Raw genomic sequence first — 20666 nt, forward strand, 5'->3', positions numbered from 1 at the left:
ATATTATATAATATGTTCTTGAGAATAGTATATTTGTGATGGTAACCGGATAAAAAAGCCACGGACAAAAAAGCCACGGATAAATAAGCCATTGATAAAAAAGCTATGGGATAAAAAATCCACAGGATAAAAAAGCCACCGATAAAAAAGACATGGATAAAAAAGACGAATTTTAAATCAAGTATCATATGAATTTTCATAATATAATAATATAAAATAATAAATAATTAAAATAATCGTATTGTGTAAGCAATAGCTGTTAAATATTCGTCGATTGTCCGCTGTGTTAAGCCATCACTACATATTTTATACAATTTTTCTTGCATTTTTTCATAAATTTTTTTTTTTTTTTACTTAAATTGCCTATTACGAATTGGGCTAACTTTGTTTCATCTGAAGACAACTCTAATCTCATTTTCTTAATTAATGACCAAATAGAAGGATGATTGTGGCCTACTAATTTTGAAAAACGATGGTTCCACACTTCTGTTTCGTTGTTAGTTCGATGTCCATTATCAAGGGTAGTTTGATAGACATTCCATATTGATGGTGGATAGAGTGGTGCAATATTTCGAAGTCTGATACCATTATTCGGATTATGCTGAACAATTCTGTAAGACCCATGGACATACGTGGTATCAAAATAATCGACTAAATCTGTTGCCTCCGGTGGCATAATTGTTCTTAAAAAATCCATTCCCTCTAAAACTTTGTTTTCTGGTAAAAATGCTAAACTATCGAGTTTTCTACAAATGACAGATATTAGTACAATTGAACAAATGACTGTGTATAAGATATGTAGATCTTGCTGGATTATACGAGAAGATTTTGTAGGTTTTGTTGAAATGAACTCAACAACAGGTTTAGCAATAAAAAATTCAATTTTAGATAAGCTTAAAGATATTCGTTTAAGTATAAACAACCTCAGAGGGCAGGGATATGATGGTGGTGCAAATATGTCGGGGAAAAATAATGGTGCTCAAGCTCTAATTCAAAATGAGCAACCACTTGATTTCTACACACATTGTTTCAGCCATTCATTAAATCTTTGTCTGTCTAAAGCTTGTAATATTCCATCTATTATAAATATGTTGGGAATCGTGTCTTGCGTTGCTACTTTTTTTAGTGCATCTGCAAAAAGAGCTGATAAACTAAAGTCAGTTATTGAAGCAGGCACAACTAGTAATTCTGAACAAAGTAAAAAAATGAAATTAAAGAAACTGTGTGAAACTCGGTGGGTGGAACGTCATGATGCTCTAATAACATTTAAGAGCTTATACATATACTTAGTTCATGCACTTGAAGATCTACAGAATGATACTAATCCTGAAACTTCGTGTAAAGCCACATTGTACTTAAATTCTATTATGAAAAGTGATTTTTTAGTGTCACTAGAAGTCACTGTTACTGGTTTTTCATATACATTGCAACTTAGTATATCATTGCAAAGTAAGCAGCAAGATTTGTCAAAGGCATTGTCTGATATAATGGTGGTTCGATGCGCATTAGGGGAGCTTCGAGAAAATGCAGATGTTAACTTTAAAAAAATGTTTAAAGATATCGTTGAATTTTCAGCAAAAGTTGATGTCGAAATAAGTATGCCACGAGTTTGTGGACGACAAACTCATAGAGTCAATATAAATGTAACCAATCCAGAAACATATTTTAAAATTTTAGTGTATTTGCCATTTCTTGATTATATAATTCAAGCTTTGCATACACGATTTGATGATAGACTATCTGATGTTATGCCTCTGGAAGGACTGATTCCATCAAATTTTAGTTTTTATGATGATGATTCTATTTTAAAGGCAGCTATGATTTATGAAAAAGACCTTACATATTGTGATAGTTCATGTCTTAGAGCTGAACTACATATGTGGAGATGTCAGTGGTATAATTATTATGACAAACCACAATCAGTTATTGATACACTACCTCACTGTACTAATCTATTACCAAACATCCAGGTACTGTTCAGACTGTTTGCCACTTTGCCAATTACTTCTGCTACTCCAGAAAGATCATTTTCAACTTTGAAACGTTTGAAATCCTACTTAAGGTCGACCATGACAGAGGAGCGTCAAGCAAGTATAAATAAAAAAGAAAATCTAACCGAATTTAAAGTTATACAACAATTTTCAAAAACATCACCGAAGCGACTACAATTAGTAGACTGGACAAAATAAAAATATATTTTATTCTCATTATTTTTGTTATTATATTTTTTGTTAGTTCTTTTTTTCATAATTTTTTTCTTGTCTATTTTATGCTTAATTTAATTAAGAAATATATAAGCACTTTATTATTCAAACTTATAAACCAGTGACAATTGAGTAATTATTTATTTTCAAGCCTTACTTTATATACCTAGTTTTCTTAATTTTAAAGCATTTGTTAGCGCTGTTTAATTACAGGAGGGTGTTCAATAACTGGACGGTTCACCCTACAACAAATATAGTTTTTATGATATGCCTATTGCAGCACACAGTATACACAATACATTAACAATATATTACATTGATATATGCCATGTTAAGTTAATAATTCAAATTAATTAATTAAATTTATATGGTTCCATATTTTTTTAATGTTCAATACATTATAAACAACAATCATTATGATGAGTTAAAAAGAAACAGTATGCGTGGAAATAGTACGGCTGCAATCCCTTGTGCAATATTATTTTATAAGTCTATTCGTTATTCAATTTCTTACTTATTATTTTGAATGTAATAATTATAAAAACAATTATATTTAATTAATAGTCACAAATTAATAAAATTAAAATTAAAATACTTACAATAATGACTCTGGACTGTTACAACTCAGTTCAATAATTTGGACAAGACTGGCGAGTGGCGACTGCACCAGTGGTCGTTCTGCTGTAGAATGCCAGATTGCCTGAACCGTAGAGCCAGTGTTGCCAACAACTGTTAGCAAACAATGGTCAAAGACATGAAAAAAACGGCTAGAAATGGCTAAAAAAAATTTTTATTAAATAAAAATGTCAATATTGTTTCATGTATAAAAATAAAAATTTTTAATCATCTTGACTAAATAAAATAAAGTGAATCATTTGCATCAATTTCTTCTTCGTTTTCACTGGAGTTGTTCAATTCTATAATATCAGCTGATGTATATGCTGATAATGTGCCAATTTTTTTTATTATTGATTCAGGAATAATATAATCAGAACAACATTTTTTTTTCTTCTTAACCTCGATCTAATGGTGAGAATTAAATCCAACGTTTTTGGTAACATTTAGTTGCGCGTCTTACTTTTAATAATATTCATTTGACTAAAGAGCCTTTCGACTTCGGCATTGGACCATGGAAGTATCAGCATTTGAATAACAAACGAACTCAGGTCAGCAAACGGATTATAACCTGAAGCATCCTTATACAGTGATACTTCGTACCAAAATGATTGTGTTATTTTTTTCCAGCCACTGTATGGATGTTATATTTACCCATTGATTATTTATTTTGTCAATTATATCTTCTTTAGTGTTCATAAGTTCTAGTAAAGGAATTAAATTGTCTTTTAATGTTTTTAAGCTATTATTAACAGAAAACATTGAAATGCTTTCCAATATTTCAATATTTTTGGGTAATCGCTGCTGCAGTTGTTTTAAAATTTCAATAGTAAAATGTATACGCCTATGCCTAAGTGTTTTTTCATCTTCATCTTTAAAATTTGGAATATTTTTTAAAGCATTTTCAAATTTGTATCATAGATATGGTTTAGGGTGTAAATATTGTTCCGAAAATTTAGTATTAATTGAATTATAATTTAAAGATGGGTTTACTATTTTTTTTAGACACCGATCGAACTAAATTAGATAAAGTTGATAATAATTTGAGCGGATCAGCAGTGTTTAATTAAAATGCCTTGTTAACAGATTGTACTTCAAATAAAACTGGACTTAAAAATGTTAAATAAACAAAATTCTGTTGGTCATTATAAAGATATAAAGTATTTCAGCTGTGTAACATTTGTCTTTAGTTCGTGCCATTTGAAAAAGTAATTTTAGTTCAACCCATTGCTGTAGTATTCGATTTATAGCTGATTCAATTGATAGCCACCTGGTTCCACAAGCCTGAATAATTTTCAATAGACTATGTCCATCATTAATTGCCTTACATAAAGTTTTATATTCATTTTGCATTAAAGTTGAATGAGCAAACCAGTTGTAAGTTTCTTTGAATAAAAAATCAATATGCCTTGGTAATGCAACATTAGCAGCTGCAGACACAGCCAATTGTAAAGAATGACACACACATGGTACCAATATTAAAGAGGAGTTATGTTCTTTAAGCTTTTGGTGTACACCGTTATTGATACCAACCATTACCGACGCATTGTCTGTACCTATTCCAACTAGTTTGTTTATTGACAACCCTTTAATTTTTAATGTATTTAATATTGCATTTGTTATGGACACTGCATCACATGTAGTGATTTCTACTAATGTTAAATAAGTAGAAACTACTTCAACAGTTTCTTTACTAAAATATAAAATTGTGATTCTCAAAAATTGAATAACACTTATATCTGTAGACTCATCAATAAGAATACTGTAGTGCCCACTGCCAATACTATTTAAAAGATCATAATTAAAATGTGGAGTCAAAACATTTACAATTATATCAGTACATTTGGATCGATGTAGTTTTAATTCATTGGCAGAATCACTACCCTGAAATACCTTTTTACGTGTTTCCCCCAAATGATTTACTGGTAAAATTGAAGTATGGGCAGCAATGAATAAGCTCAAACTACCTTCAGCAGAGTTAGATTTATTAGATTTTTCAGGTTTCATAAATTTAGAAAGATTCCTAGAAGTTGAAAAGGCTGATGATGCTGTTCTGTGCTTCTTGGTTGTCAAATGTTTTGCAAGATCATAATTTTTTTCTATAATATCACACTTGCAATACTTAAATATATACAATACACCTGGCCTTCGTTTCATCGTCTTCGACTTCTACAAGCCACTCTTTGAATTGATTATTATTCAACCAATCTTTTCGGAATTTTTGAGTATATTGCGGTTTACCCATAATAAATTTAGATATATACAAGTTTAAATCGTCACACATGGAGAAAAAAACAGACGAGACCCATGAGCGACGAAAAGGTTGACTAGCAGAAGTTGAAGATAGAATAAAGCTCTAGGATATTCATATTTCCTGTTATATTTATATCTGACAATTCACAAATGTTGAAATGTGTATTGTAAAGGTAGTTATAGGGAGCATAGAACTATTGAAGACAATTAAGAAGTCAGAAATCAATCAACAAGCCGGTTACTAGTAGTGACTACGGACTACGGTTAAGTTAAGAAGATATTCGTATTTCGTCTAGCTAGCTAGCAGCAGCTACTGGTGTGGTTGTAGATAATATTGTTATTAATTGCTATCCTTATCTATCTCAATACTCCACAGTCCACGGACGTTTAATAATAATAAGTGATTAGCGATTACTGATTATTAATTTTCTACTACAACCCGACCATATTTGTATGAAATCCAAATAAATCGTCGTAACGCAATGTTATCGATAGAGTATAACTCAAATAATGAAATTCGAAATCGCCAAGGATTGGGAGGCACCTTCAAACGCCTGATCAACGTTGTGTATGGTGCATACTCAAAAATCGACACCGAATTCATATTTAAACAAATCTTGGAATTAACCAAAAACAAAATTAAAAATATTAATTTAGTCAAAGAAAAAACAAGAGTTGTACAAGCAGAAATATTGGACGCGAACCATACTTTGCAAGAAATCACAGAGCATCATCAGAAACTTGAAAATAACTTACGGTATTTACAAGGACTGACTAAGGAAAGTATCGTTAATATTAACAGATTAGAATTCAAAAATAAGCTGTTAGAACAAGCATTTTTATTCGAGGTAACTCTAAATCACTATGCTTACGAAACACAAAATCTTATTGCCATTATAAATGCAGCACTAGATGGCAAAATCCACACAAGCGTAATTACCCCCAGAAAATTGATACAAGAATTAACAGAAATTAAAATCAACTTACCCTTGGGAAATAGCCTCCCTATAGAACTAATACCTGAGCCCATGCCAAATCTTTTCAAAATCTCTGAAAAAACGATTTTTGTGCAAGGCGAGTACTTAATATTCTCTATTGAGATACCCTTAGTTGCAAGTAAAGTATTTAATGTGTATCGACTTATTCCATTACCAATTCTATACTCTACCAATACAGTAATTTTAATCGAACCAGAAGTTGAATATTTGGTAATTAACAATGATAACGAGGAATTTTTCACATTAACAGGAAAACAGTGGGAAGCATGTGTAAATTTAGGAACCTATAAATTATGTAAAGGTGGTCAAACATTTCACCGCCGCTCGAGATCAAACCTTTGTGAAGTAGCACTTTTAGCATATCAGACAATCCCAGAAACTTGTAAAATAAAATTGGTAACATTAACAACACCCATTTGGGATAAGTTAATGGATTCTAATGCATGGTTATTTTATACTCAACCAACGTTAGTGACTATCAAGTGTGTGGAACTCCCACAAATAGTAACATTAGAGATCTCAGGCGTAGGAAGGTTGACTACCTCACAGGATTGTGAAATCCATACAGATTATTCCATTATATTTCCGACAAGTAGATCTAATAGAAGTATCTATACCGATTTAATCCCGGAAAATAAAAAACATAAATTATTATTATCAGAAAGTCTTAAAAATATAATTCCACAGAACCTAAAAGACATAAGTATCATACACGATTTCAATTCTTTATCCAAAAGGTTAGTAGAAATAAGTAAATTACAAAAGGTAACAACAGACCCTTTAATAATATTTCAAATGGAATTTCATATGGTACTTGTGTATATCTTAATAATAACTGTAATATCTGTAGCTAGTGGATTGGCTATTAAGTTTAGAAATAGAATAATTAGAATATATTCTCCGGATATACCGAATATTTTAACATTGAATAATCAATAAGTAGACATTACAAGCATAAAATTTAGTTGTTAACACATATTGTACGGAACATTCGGAACCATTAGGTCCCTAAATTCCATTTAAGTTGGAGGGTGTTAAGAACCCCTGGTCATATTAGTTAGTATATAATATAGTTAGCGTATAATAATATTGTTCAGTGGTGACTGTCTGGAAGGATTGCTGTGGCAGCAATTCCAGGCAAGCGCTGGCTATAGACACGGCTAGTATAACAAGCCGTGGCAATTGGATTTTAGAGTAGTAAGACAGAACATAGTGATTCTCTCCAGAACATTTTTATTGTCAGATCATTTTTAACATATTATATTAATTCATTAAATTTATTGTAAGTTTTCTTTTCAAATTTAAATATAGAAAGTAATAATTAGTTCGGAAGTGTTTGTTATTTATTTGTGCGCGGACATCTCAGGATCGTCCGTAACACCGTACAGAACACGTGTACACGCACTTGTTATCGTGACAAAAACAAAAACTATACAGACGGAATATTGTCAATAGTATTGATAAGTGCCACAAATAGCACAATAATATTGACAATCTATCATTAAATATCAAAATAATTTTGATTGTTTCAATATATTGAACACGTCTTCAATATGATCAGTACACTGTCAATATTATTGTCAATATCAAATATTGAGCAATAATATTGATCGTGTATGGGCCTCTTTATTCTGAACACTCGTAATTTAATTTACAAAAAACTGAAATTAAATGAATGTGTTATGTTATTAATTCATTTTTTTTTTGTACTTTAGGGTGTGCCTTAGCACACCCGGCACACCTGTAGATCCGCCTATGAACTCGGGTAAGTAATTTTTGAAACTAAATAATTACTAAATAAACAAAATGTACCTAGGCCTAAGCATATAATATGTTAATAATATTCGATGTACCTATAAAACATTTTTTTATGAAACATATGCTTGTAAGGGTTAAGTCCGAAAACATTAAAAAAAGATACATTTGTTCAGATCATTTAAAAAGCAAATGTATATGAATCCTAATGATCCGAAAACCCGTCTAATGCCAAATGCTATTCCAGTAAAATTTTCAGGTTTATATTTAAAATATACATAATTAATAATGTAGTAGTTAGTACAAATATTAATGTACTTATAACAAAAAAAAAAAAATGTTTTTTCTATAAAATAGAATTAAATGTTGATGCCACCAATACGAATCATATGCAAAACAGTCCACAATCAAAGCCAACACACTCCGGCTCTGTTGATGGTAAATATCCACAGGCCGACAAAATCACGGAGACGCACTAATGAAATGGATGAAGGTAGGTATGATTTATTTTTATTTATATAAATACTCAAACACATATTAGGAATTTATGTAAAATTGTATAGTAAATAAAATGTTATTATGTATATTATTTTGTTGTCAATCAAAAACAAATAACTAGTGGTCGAAGAGGAGACTATGTTCCAATCGCCGATCATTCATTTTCGAAAATTTAAAAAAATATGGGGTCGTAGCATGTAACACGTTGTAAAAGTGAATTATAAATTGTATTTCTAAATTATTTTATTTTTCTTTATTTCTCCTATATATTATATTAAGACAAACAGCCAATCACTAATGTATTTCAATAAATAAATATTTTTTTTGTGACTTTATTTTTGTATTTATCTTATTAAAATTGAAATGCATATCTTGGAAAATAAAATACATATTTTACAATTTTTTATTGCATACAAATCCTAACAATGCTTATTATTAACTATTCTTAAGGCCATTTTCATAAATCATAATATTGATACTTTTATAAATAAACAAATAAGTAATTATTTTATCAAATGTTTACTGATAACCGACCAGTCGCCGCGTCTTATTGGCAAGCTTGAGCATAAACGAGATAAAAAGTTAAAGTTAAGTGATATTAGGATAGAATAATATAGAAAAGATGAAATAATAAGTAATAAACAACGGGTTGATAATTACAATTATTTACAATTGAGACAGGGGCTCGAGAGAAGAGACCATCCATTGATGGGACTTCTTGACATGTGTTAACTGATAACTAATAAGTAATATTATATTCATACAGTCATTTAGGTACAAATCAGTAATCACAAATGGATCTAGGATAAAAAAGCCACCGACAAAAAAGCCACGGATAAATAAGGTTAGGTTAGTATATATTTAACGAGTAGGTCCGAGTGCATAGACGAAACTTAATGGCTGTATAGTCTCGCTATCGACATTTATTTTGTGTGCTGTTTCTTATCGGTGTTTCTTATGCACAGAAAGGAGTCTCTAGCGAGACTCTTCAATTTTGTAAAATTAATTTTTAGATAGCTGCGGGAATAACGATAGTCGCCCGCAGTCGAATTATATAATACATCTATTATATCTGTATTCATATTGGTATGTGTGTGCATGTGTGTGTACGTGGTGCGGTCGAAGGCAGAAGGACCCAGAAGATAATTATTATTATAATTTATAATGTTAATACTGAATTACGATTCAGTTGTTAGATAAACGTTAATAATATTAATTTTAGATTTACAAAATAAAATTAATAAAGAGCCCTTCAAAATATTAAGGCTGGGAACACACTAGCGTTATTTTACCGCGCGACATTTTACTGCATGTAACGCGCGGTAAAAACATCGACCAACACACGAGCGTTATTTTACCGCACAATATTTCTCAACTTGGCGTTTTGAACAAAAATTCTTCAGTGTGTAATAACATGTCAAACATGGCAGACGTAGTAGACAAAAACATTATTTTGTATTTAGGTTACCATTTATTAATAAAAAAGAAAAAAAAGATCAACAGGAAAATGTGGGTTCATCCTTTGGTCAGTTCTCGTCCATCCGAAGGTGCGTTTACTTTACTTTTTGAAGGACTCAGAAGTGATCCTGAAAAGTTTTTTAATTTTTTTCGTATGAGCGTTTCTGCATTTGATGAGCTGCTATCCACATACTTGGGAGAAAAACATTTGAAAATGGATACACATCTGCGGAAGGCTATTTCTCCAGCTGAAAAATTGGCTGTAACGTTAAGGTAAGCAATAAGCATGACAATTTATTTTATAATTTTATTATAAAAATATTTAGAAAAAGTTTAACAAATGCATAGAAACATAATATTGTACACTGTATGGCGTATAATTTGTACGAAATGTATACATTTTTGAAATAAAATAAACATTGAACTCTCTGGTCAATAGGTACTAATAATAAATAATAATCAAACAACCTTTTTTTATAATAAAATAACGTTAAATGTATGTAGAAATAAAATGATTTTTAATAGCTGTTAAAAATTTAAAATGCAATCCTTAAATTTAAATTAACTCCTGTTTGGGCAATGTGCAAATGTTTGATCATCTGCAATTATATTTGGTTGGTACACAAGTTGTGGCGATGATGAAGATGAGCTAAAAAAAGAAGGTGCATTAGATGGTAAGTTATAGTTATAGTAGTTATAAGGTGATTCGTAGAAATGCTGCAGTGGACGTGGTTGTTGATGTTGAACCGATGAGTTGGTTGGGCCATCTTTTATTTTTTGTACTACTTTGATAACTTCTGCTCTAAACATCAAACTTTGATCATCATTAAATTGTCTTACAATAGAAAGTAACGAATCAAAAAATTTTTCATGTTCATCTTTTTCTTGAATGTGACTATTTTTTTTCGTTGCTTCTTCCAAGTACTCGATGAATTTATCCTCAACATTTTTAGTTTTTTTTGTTGATTTATTAGGACGTAATTCTTCATGTTGCACAAGTAGTTCAACCGATGAATCATGTATTTGTGATTCATTAGCAGTTTGTAGTTGTATATTTAAAGAGCTTGTGGTTTGTCTAGGTTGAATAGTTTTTATAAGAAATCCCAGTTGGTCATGGTAAACATAATTTTTTTTCTTTTCTTATTCGCCCCATCTCCAGATTTAGGCTTATTTTCTTTAATTGATCGAAAGTACGCATCTTTAATGTGCTTCCACTTTTTTTCGATGCTATTTCCTATTAATAAATATATATCATAATTTATTATATTTGTATACTCATAGAAGCTTGTTAGAAATGTTTAGAGGGGGAGAGAAGTTAAAATTTCGACAAAATACATAAAAATCACGAAATTATGCAGTTTTTTTTAATTAGGAAATTCATAAAAAATTTTCTATTTAAATCTAAGATTTGAAAATTCAACACAAGATTCTCTATATGTTTTTCTACCTTTCTAAAAATAAAAAGTTTACCGGAAACTCAAACTAATTTTTTATGAGCGATTGAAATTAGACATTGGATGTTCACCAATTTTCACCGGGAACGATTTTCTTATTTTAATGTAATTCACAAAGGAATTACCGCAGACGTTTGAAAATTTCACCAAATGTCCATATTACCAGTTTATATACACCAAAAAAATTAAAAAATATTTTGTTAATTTTTGGGCTAATTATAGGCCTAGGAAATTGTTTGTTTTCTCAAATTTTTTTTTTTTAAATATCGATAAAAAAAATGTTGCAACGACAAATTTCTTGAAAATTTAATACAAGACTCTTCGTAAGTTGTTTAAATAGTACACCAAAAATAATAAAAATACATTGGCCCAATTTTTTTTTATAAACATCAAATTTTGGCCGAAATTCATCATCGAACATTTGCAAAATGTTTTGTAGTTAAAAATTTATAAAATGTTCAGTTTTTATAACTATGGATTGAACATTTAAAACAAGATTTTACATAAGTAGTTTATATTGTAACCAAAAAATCAAAAAGATATATTATAATTATAATTTTTATAGACATTTTAAGTCAAAGTTTGGTCATCAGAATATCGAACATTTGCAAATTGTTTTGTGGTTAAAAATTCATAAAAATTGTTCTATTTATATTTAAGGTTTGAAAATTCAACACTAGATTCTAAATAAGTTTTTCTTACGATAACCGTAAAAAGTTAAAATTCTTACAAAATCAAGAAAATGTAACCACTTGTAACCTACTGTACAGCAGAGAGACATCCACTTGCCACATTTTTTTAATTTAAAACTATATATTTTAGATACCTAGGAAGCGGATGTACATTCCAAGATTTACATTATTCATTCAAACTAGGGGCTTCAACGGATATTGTTAGAGAAGTTTGCAATGTAGTTTGGGAAGAACTTGCTCATATCCAAATGCCATCTATGGCAGAGGAGATGTGGAAAGATACGGCAGCCAAGTTCGAACAACGTGCTAATTTCCCCCATTGTTTAGGAGCGATAGACGGGAAGCATATCCGTATTATAAAGCCAACAGGAACTGGAAGTCAAAATTTTAACTACAAACATTACTTCTCAATTGTCTTGCTAGCAATCGTTGATTCTAACTATAAATTTGTATACGTCGATATAGGATCATTTGGAAAAGATTCAGACTCAACGATTTTTAAAAATTCAACATTTTGGAATCTGCTACAAAAAAATGAACTTAATATTCCTGAAAGTTGTCCAATATTGAATACTAGTATCAATGCAGATTATGTTTTTGTAGAAGATGAGGCATTTGGTCTTTCTCAACATGTTTTACGTCCTTATGGAGGAAGGATTATTAATTATCGTTTGTCTCGTGCACGAAGGTATGTCGAATGTGCGTTTGGGATACTATCCAATAAATGGAGAATTTTTCATCGACCAATGAATGTTACAACTGAATTAGCAGTGGATATTACAAAAGCGTGTTGCGTTCTACACAACTATGTACGCGAAAAAAATGGAATTAATTTTCAAGATACTCTGTCTATTGACGGATTTGATGATGTAAACACTACATATTCTGACCGTGGCACACGATCAGCGAGTGATATGAGAAATACATTTGCTGATTATTTTTCTTCAGTTGGAGCTGTACCTTGGTAGCATGATAAATAAAAAATATATAGAATATAACAAAAATAATTATAATAATGTTATTCAAATTACTTTGCTCTATAAATAATGTACCTAGTTCAAAAACCATTAATTAACAATTCTATGATAAGTAATAACTCATGTTCAATAATTTTACTCAGTATTTTCATTATTTTTATCTGTATAATATTTTATGATTGAGATTTTAAATATCACTATACCTAATAAAACATAATTAGCAATTTTTTTTAATTTACCTATAATTTTTTGATCCTTTATATCCAGCTCTTCAAATCCCGGTTTCATTATACAAAATATGTCTCTCCAGCATTTCCTTTTCTCGTTTCGGTCCGAGTATGAATCTAACGTCTTATCCCATAACAACGGCCTCTCCTCTACTGATGTTATTAAAAGATCAACGTCCAAAATATCTTCTTCGGGAATCTGAATTTCTTCATCGGTTGAGGACATGTTAAAATCGATTGACATTGCAATTTGCTTTAGCACAAGCACGACTACTATAATCAACGAAAAATAACCAACTGTCCGACTGCCGCGCGATTATTACGGCCAATGTGAGGCCGCTCATTTAATTCAGTGCATATTAACAGGAAATACCTATCGCGCGGTATTTTTAACGCACGGTATAGTCAAGGTGCACGCGACAGTTTTTGAAATGTCGCGCCATAATTTTACTGCGCGACACTCGTGTGTTGTGCTCTATACATTTTAATGTATTTTAACAAAACGCGCAGTAAAATTACGGTGCGGTAAAATAACGCTAGTGTGTTCCCAGCCTAAGACATGTTTAAATACAGTTACTATAAATGGTAATCTTATTTTAATTTAATTTAATATTCATGAACATGAAGTTTGGGGGCCCAAACTAGCTGGGGGCCCAGTCCACGATCGCGGACATGCGGTCCGGGCCAGTCCGACCCTGGCTGAGGACTTCTAGTTTTTCATATTTGACTAAAAAGGTCACAGATCAATGTCAGTGATGTATAAATATGTTTCATAATACTAGTAAGTTATAATAAAAATTGTATTTTGCATATTTTGTCTATGTTAAGAGTTAAATGTTGGTCTTTGCCAAATTAAGCTATCATATAATTAGTCACATATGGTAATAATATAAGTAAATTAATAAAAGATTTACTTATATTATTACCATATGTGACTAATAATATAATATTTTATTAGTATTATAACTAATAAGCTATTATATTATTAGTCACATATGGTAATAGTGTATGTGAATCATATATTAATTATTTGAATTTTAAATTAACAAGCAGGAACCGATAAAAAATTTACATATAACTTACATTAGTGTATAGACATTTATCTACACCTGCTAGATGTTTATGATTGTATTAGAACATTTTATAATATTTTATGGGCACATATATTTATCTTTTTATTTTTTCTGTATGAATTTTATTTAATCTATATTTATTATAAAATAGTAAAATATTTATTTATTTTGTAAGATTTTGCAACACATCATTATACATTTTACATAATTAAAACAATAAACTTGCTCATCATCTCCTTTAAGCTTGATTGTGATGGAGGTGAGAGTTGTTTCGTATATAAAGAGAAAAATCACTGTTGTTACATAGTTAATAAATAGGTATGTATTTACATTCTTATTGTATCTACTATTTTATTCGAAAATAACAAAAAGAAAACAAAAACAATATACATCACAGTTAACTTTTTTAAAAATATTATCTTTTATGAACACAGAACAGAAATATAATTAACATTTAATAATATGCAGACAATTAAATTATTTTAAGTAAAGCATTTTTAAAACAAAAAATATTTTGATATGTATTAAAAATAATAATAAAATATACATAGCTCAGTTGCAGTATTACTACAACTTCTTAATCCAAAATGTTTTTTACAATTTGTTTTAATTACATTAATATTTTTCTTATATTAAAGTTGTATTTAAATAGTTAATGTTAGTTTTATAAATTACACTTTGTTTGTTATGATTAAAGTCTATTAGTTGAGCATTAAAACTTAGTATTGTGCCATAGTATTCAGTGATATGACATTAAAGTATTAACGTCAGCGCTCCCATACGTTCCGGCGAATCTGTCCGGCCGCGGCAAGTTTTTTATTGTATTTATTTTATATTGTAGAGACATGGCTACCAACGAAGATGCGCTTGCTGTTTTAGGGTTGTTGATAGCCATGAAAAATATTAAAATTAAAAAACGTAAACGTAGACTGTGGTGTAAAAATTGGTTACAAAAAAGAAACGGATATTCTCACATTAATCTGTTGACCAAATTCAAGTTGTTTCCGAAAGACTGGCATAATTACTTGCGAATGGACGAAGAAACGTACTTCCAACTTTTTTCATTGGTGACACCATTCATTAAAAAAAAAAAAAAGTTATGAGGAAATCAATCTCCCCACACGAAAGGTTAGTGTGGGGATCCCAAATAATGGCACCCTATTCAATAATTGGCCGGACTAACGAACAGTATAGAACTTTCAATGACGAAGTTAGGTTAAGGTTAAGGTCCTTTGACAATCTCATTATTATACCCAACATTCTCAGAGCTTTGCAACAAGCCATTTCTATGTCAGGGTCAAGGTTACTGGAGAGTTTGAACCCAAGATCCGTCGTAAATCCATCACAGCGAGAAATTATTGAATCCTGAATATGGTAGGAGAACTTTAACGGAGAGCGGATTCTAGTAAACGTCATGACTTTACATTTACCTAGATTCAGTGATAACCCTAATTTAACAAAAAGAGCAACAAATCTACCTAAATCACTTTTTAGTTTAAGACTGTCTTCAATGGAGTTTATTTGCATAAAAAGCTTGATGTCGTCCACAAAACATAAAACTTGACAATGATTTAGTGTTTTACTCAGGCTGTTGATGAAGATAGAAAAAGCAAAGGGGACAGGTGTCCACCTTAGGGAACACCAGAGGGGGCAAAGAGCACGTTAGATTTAACCTTGGGTAGCTTAACCCATTAATATCTGTTAACTAGGTAGGATTTAAGCCAAGACAAAAGCCGCTCACCAGTGCCACAATCTTTTAGGATTTTCACTAAGACAGCATGGTTCACGGTATCAAAGGCCTTATTAAAATCCGTGTAAATAACGTCTACCTGTGAATGATGTTGGAAAGCGTTGAAAACATAATTATGAAAAATTAGGTTGTAAGTGATAGTAGAACGAGGTTAGGTTAGGTTAGGTTAGGTTAGTAGGGGACGAACTGAATAAAGCTGTCAGGAAGCTACCCTCGGGTAAGGCACCGGGTCCTGACTTCATCCCCAACGAAGTGATCAAGTTGGCGGCTAAACGAAGCTCTAAGACGTTCCTCGAAACTTATAACGCCTGCTTGATAAATGGTCAGTTCCCCCGGAGATGGAAGTGTGCCAAGCTAGTGTTACTGCACAAGGGCGCGAGGAAGCCAATGGATCAACCCTCGAGCTTCCGACCAATCAGCCTGCTCGACGGCGGTGGCAAACTACTGGAGCGGCTCCTGCTGTGCCGTCTCGAATCCCACATAGAGACATCCGGAGTTCTTAGCAGACTCCAATACGGTTTTAGGCGTTTCCGCTCGACCATCGACGCCATTGAGGAGCTTTTGATGACGGCACGCGCTGCGAGCAAGGGCGCCGTCCAGAATAGGAAACTCTGTGCGGAGGTGGCGATTGACGTCAAGAACGCTTTCAACACTGCACCCTGGGGACTAATCGACGAAGCGCTACAAAAAGCCTCCATCCCTGAATACCTAATATGCATCCTCAGGTCCTATATGGAGGATAGGAAACTGCTGTATCCCAGTGGAAACCATTCCACAGACGGTCCAAGTGTTGATGTAACGTGCGGTGTCCCACAGGGGTCGGTGCTGGGGCCGACATTGTGGAACGTGTTCTACGACGACATTCTTCGCCTGCCGGTCGATAAAGACGTAAAACTGTTAGCTTTCGCCGACGATGTAGCGATAGTCGCGACCGCCCACAACGCCGAGCTCCTTGAGCAACTCGTCAATCCGGTCCTCTCCGATGTGGCCGATTGGATGTCGGCAAACGGACTCGCTCTTGCTCCGGAGAAGTCCGAGTGCGTGATCTTGACGGGCAAGTATGCTTACAGGTCACCCGATTTTTACCTGCAAGGCTTCCGAGTGCCAGTGAAGAAGGACATCAGATACCTAGGGGTGCGTCTGGACACCCGTCTCTCCTTCGTCAAACACACCACCTCGGTGGCTGCTGGCGCCAAAGAAGCGGCTGCCGCGCTCGGTAGGCTAATGCCTAACATCGGCAGGCCCTTGCAGTCCAAACGAAGCCTACTCATAAGCGTCGTTCTCAGCCGGCTACTCTACGGCACACCGATTTGGGTCGATGGCGTACTGAAAATCCGGAAATCTGATGAAGCTTTGTTGAAGGCCCAGAAGACCGCCGCGCTCAGAATCGCCAGGTGCTACAGGACCGTATCCGACATGGCCGCCCTGGTACTAGCCAAAATGCCACCGGCATCCCTCCTGGCCAAACGTAGGAAAATCATGGCCGAGTCTAAGAAATCCGGCAATATCTTACCGATAGCTGAAGCGACTAGAGAAACCATCAGTCAGTGGCAATTGATATGTGACTTTTCCACTGGAAAAGCCGTTTGGACCAAACGACTCATTCCCGACCTGGCCAGATGGTGGTACCAGAGGCCAAGCCAAGTTAGTTTCCACATGGCTCATGCACTGACAAATCATGGGTGCTTCCAAAAATACATTTGGTCAAGGAAGAGAGCAGAGAGTTCAGGTTACGTCCACTGAACGGCAGTAATTGACGATGCAGAGCACACAATTTTACAATGTCCCTTCTGGGACGAAGCGAGAAGCGAACTGTCTCAGCTCCTCAGTAGACAACCACTTCCCGAGGACGTCACGGACTTGATGTGCAGGCCGAAACTGGAGGATCTCCCCGTGGACCCGACTAACGTCCAAGAAGCTGCCAAGAGGATGCACAGGTCATTCAATAAAATGGTAGAGACTATTATGAGCAGAAAGGAAGAGCTGGAAAGAGCGACAAGGCGTCCAAATGGCAAGAGTGTAAAGAAACCTTAGTTAAGTATTACATATTGTAGGCTGATCGGCCAAACGCAGGGTGGTTAGAGGCCCCCACTTTTTATTTGTAAATATTTATTGTACTAAATTTATAGTAATTTATTGTAATAATCCGTTTTTGTCCCAATAAACGATGTGAGCGGGAAGGCAGCAATGGGCAGCCATATTTCCCTTCCCGTTTCACGATTCTAAACAGAAAAAAAAAAGGTTCTTTTTTTATTTTTTTTATTTTTTTTGGGTCTATTCTCGAAAAGATCAAGTAAACGTATACGTAATTACTCGTATACGAGCAATTCGTAACCTTTGCTCGTCTACGTTCATTATCTCGTATTCTTGAAAAGCATACGAGTAATCTAAACGACCAATTCGTATACGAATAAATCAAACGTACAAATCATTAAAAGTGTAGTTGGTAACTCTGAAAAATGTCAATCTTATCAAAGTTTTGGCGGGTTTTTGAAATATTTTGTACGTTATCACAGCCGACAGGCGTAGTCATGGCACAGCATTTTAGAATAAATGTGGTAAATGATAATGATAATAGCTATAATTATGAATTATTGGCTAAATATTTTTTATCTTTGATAATTATTAATGATTACTGAATGACGCTTACTAAGCAGTAAAACTGTAACTCATCGTAAATTGTTCCTTGTTTTTCTATTATTTTTTTATTAAATTTTTTAATTTTACTGCACTATTTGATCGTTTTACTCGTTTTTTTCTACAATGGATACGAAAAAATACAGAAAGCCGAATACTACAGATAAACAAAAAAAATTACTAGTAGACTTCATGGTATTACATCCAGAACTGGTGTCTGGAAAAAATACCTCGAAGTCTACAGTAAAACAAAGACAAAAGCTATGGGAAAGAATTTCAGAAGTTTTAAACTCTGAAGTTGGTCCAAATAAATCTTGGAGTGAGTGGAGAAAGGTATGTATAATAATATATTGTAATTGTATTATATAGTTGTGTAATGATTTTTAATAGTTTTATTATTATTATTTTTTTTTTTTTTTGCTTACTCAGACATGGCGTGATTTAAAAACAAATGTTAAGAGTACGGCAGGGTGTAACAGAAAAGAAAGGAATAAAATTGGTGGTGGAGAAGTAGATTTAGAAGTGTTTAGTGAATTTGAAAATAAGATATTGGAACTGATCGGTCCGACAATAGTTGAAGGATATAGTTCAGTGCAAGAAAAGCACTGCTGATATTTCGTTTTTTGTACCACATTTGTAAGTTTATTATGTAGGCTAATAATGTACTAATGTAGTTGCTAATGTTAAGTTAAATACTAATCTTGTGTATTATAGTAAATTGTAATTTAGTTAGATTCTTGTTGAGACAAAATGCTAAATTTCCATAGGTGTTTTAAAAGAACAAACAATATTAAATTATTTGGTAACAAATAACATTTATTTAATTATTAGATTAAATTGTATATTATTAATTATTTTAATATTAACTATTCAATTTTATAATGTACAAAAGATCAACACAAAGCTTAAATGAGTCAAATATAGAATTGGTCAATGATATGCCTGCTATGATAGATGATGTCTCAGATGATAATATGTGGAATGATGGGTTTGTTATATTTAAAAATATATAAATGTATGTCGTATAAGTGTAATTTTTAAAATTATTTATTTTATCTCAGTTGCTTGACTCAAGGACTTGAAGATCTTTTATCAAGTGTAAAAGATATAAATAAAGTGGTTGATGATAATTGTGCTAATGACCCTATAACAAATTGCCCAACCGTATCACAACCATCAATTAGGTTTGTATAGTTCTAATATTTGGAATAAAATGTTCTTACATACTTAAAAATGTATATTAAATATTAAACGTATACGTATTTTCTAATTAATTAAATTAATTTGTTCATAGAAATGTATATAGCGGTAAAAACAAATCAAAAATCAACAACTTGCAGAATACTGTTGCTGCCACAAAATCATTTGCTGCTATAAGCCAAAAAGAAACAAAAATTAAGGCCAATTATTATGAAAGAAAATTAATATTGCTGGAAAGAATTGCTGCAGCTGAGGAAAAAAAAGCTGAAGCTTTAACGAGTATTGCTCAAAGTCTGGAAAGTAGATATAAAATTTAACTGCTTGTTAAGCGCTTATTTAAAATTGTTTATTTGTTTTCTTCTTCTCTTCTTTGCTTAACTTTTATGCTTTATATGTTTTTTTTATTAAAATCTTCTTACCTTGACTTTTTGGTTTTTATCTAATGTTAATTATTATTGGGTGCTTGAGTATAAAAATATTGAGTTTATATGTTTTTAGGGTTGGTATGCTTTGAATGTCTAAATTGTATGCTTGAAAAGAATATTTAAGATAGTTTAATGATGATTTTAACTATTTTTGAATTAACAGTTCAAATTATATATTATTATATGTTAAATACAGTGTTGGGTAATACAAATAATAATATACCTACTATATATTATTAGTCATTATGGACTGATTTTAAAATTCATTTTTAAAAAAGTAACTTCATTTATAATGCCTTATTTTTTGTCTTTTGAATGTAAAAGTAACATAATTTTAATAGTTTTCTAAAGTAATTTACCCAACACTGGTTAAATGTTAATAATATATTAATAAATTATATTTTATAATACTAATAATAATATAATATGTATAAAAACAAATAATTAGAA

The 20666-nt window shown here is 32.0% G+C and overlaps 3 protein-coding genes and 1 pseudogene across 3 annotated transcripts; 3 read left to right on the forward strand and 1 right to left on the reverse strand.

Moving 5' to 3' along the window:
- Nucleotides 1–752: 752 nt before the first annotated feature.
- LOC111038533 (52 kDa repressor of the inhibitor of the protein kinase-like) lies at nt 753–3889 on the forward strand. Its single transcript, XM_022321667.1, has 2 exons — nt 753–2091; nt 3825–3889. The coding sequence occupies exons 1-2, from the start codon at nt 753–755 to the stop codon at nt 3887–3889; spliced, it is 1404 nt and encodes a 467-aa protein (XP_022177359.1).
- Nucleotides 3890–3938: 49 nt separating this feature from the next.
- Nucleotides 3939–4976, reverse strand: LOC111038534. Its single transcript, XM_022321668.1, has one exon. The coding sequence runs from the start codon at nt 4974–4976 to the stop codon at nt 3939–3941; it is 1038 nt and encodes a 345-aa protein (XP_022177360.1).
- Nucleotides 4977–9830: 4854 nt separating this feature from the next.
- Nucleotides 9831–12895, forward strand: LOC111038535 (protein ANTAGONIST OF LIKE HETEROCHROMATIN PROTEIN 1-like). The gene is made up of 2 exons (XM_022321669.1): nt 9831–10054; nt 12058–12895. Exons 1-2 carry the CDS (start codon nt 9831–9833, stop codon nt 12893–12895), a joined length of 1062 nt encoding a protein of 353 aa, XP_022177361.1.
- A 5822-nt stretch (nt 12896–18717) lies between these two features.
- Nucleotides 18718–20128, forward strand: LOC111038528 (annotated as a pseudogene).
- Nucleotides 20129–20666: the final 538 nt, after the last annotated feature.

Source organism: Myzus persicae, unplaced genomic scaffold (genome assembly GCF_001856785.1).
Source record: "Myzus persicae strain clone G006 unplaced genomic scaffold, MPER_G0061.0, whole genome shotgun sequence".
NCBI classification, from domain to species: domain Eukaryota; kingdom Metazoa; phylum Arthropoda; class Insecta; order Hemiptera; family Aphididae; genus Myzus; species Myzus persicae.

Bases quoted from the DNA above. Each gene is read 5' to 3' on its own strand.
- LOC111038533 (XM_022321667.1), top strand. From the start codon at position 753: ATGACAGATATTAGTACAATTGAACAAATGACTGTGTATAAGATATGT. The intron at 2,092-3,824 runs GTATAAATAAAA...TATTTTTTTTAG, and splicing joins GACAGAGGAGCGTCAAGCAA to ACACCGATCGAACTAAATTA.
- LOC111038534 (XM_022321668.1), bottom strand. From the start codon at position 4,976: ATGAAACGAAGGCCAGGTGTATTGTATATATTTAAGTATTGCAAGTGT.
- LOC111038535 (XM_022321669.1), top strand. From the start codon at position 9,831: ATGTGGGTTCATCCTTTGGTCAGTTCTCGTCCATCCGAAGGTGCGTTT. The intron at 10,055-12,057 runs GTAAGCAATAAG...TATATATTTTAG, and splicing joins AAATTGGCTGTAACGTTAAG to ATACCTAGGAAGCGGATGTA.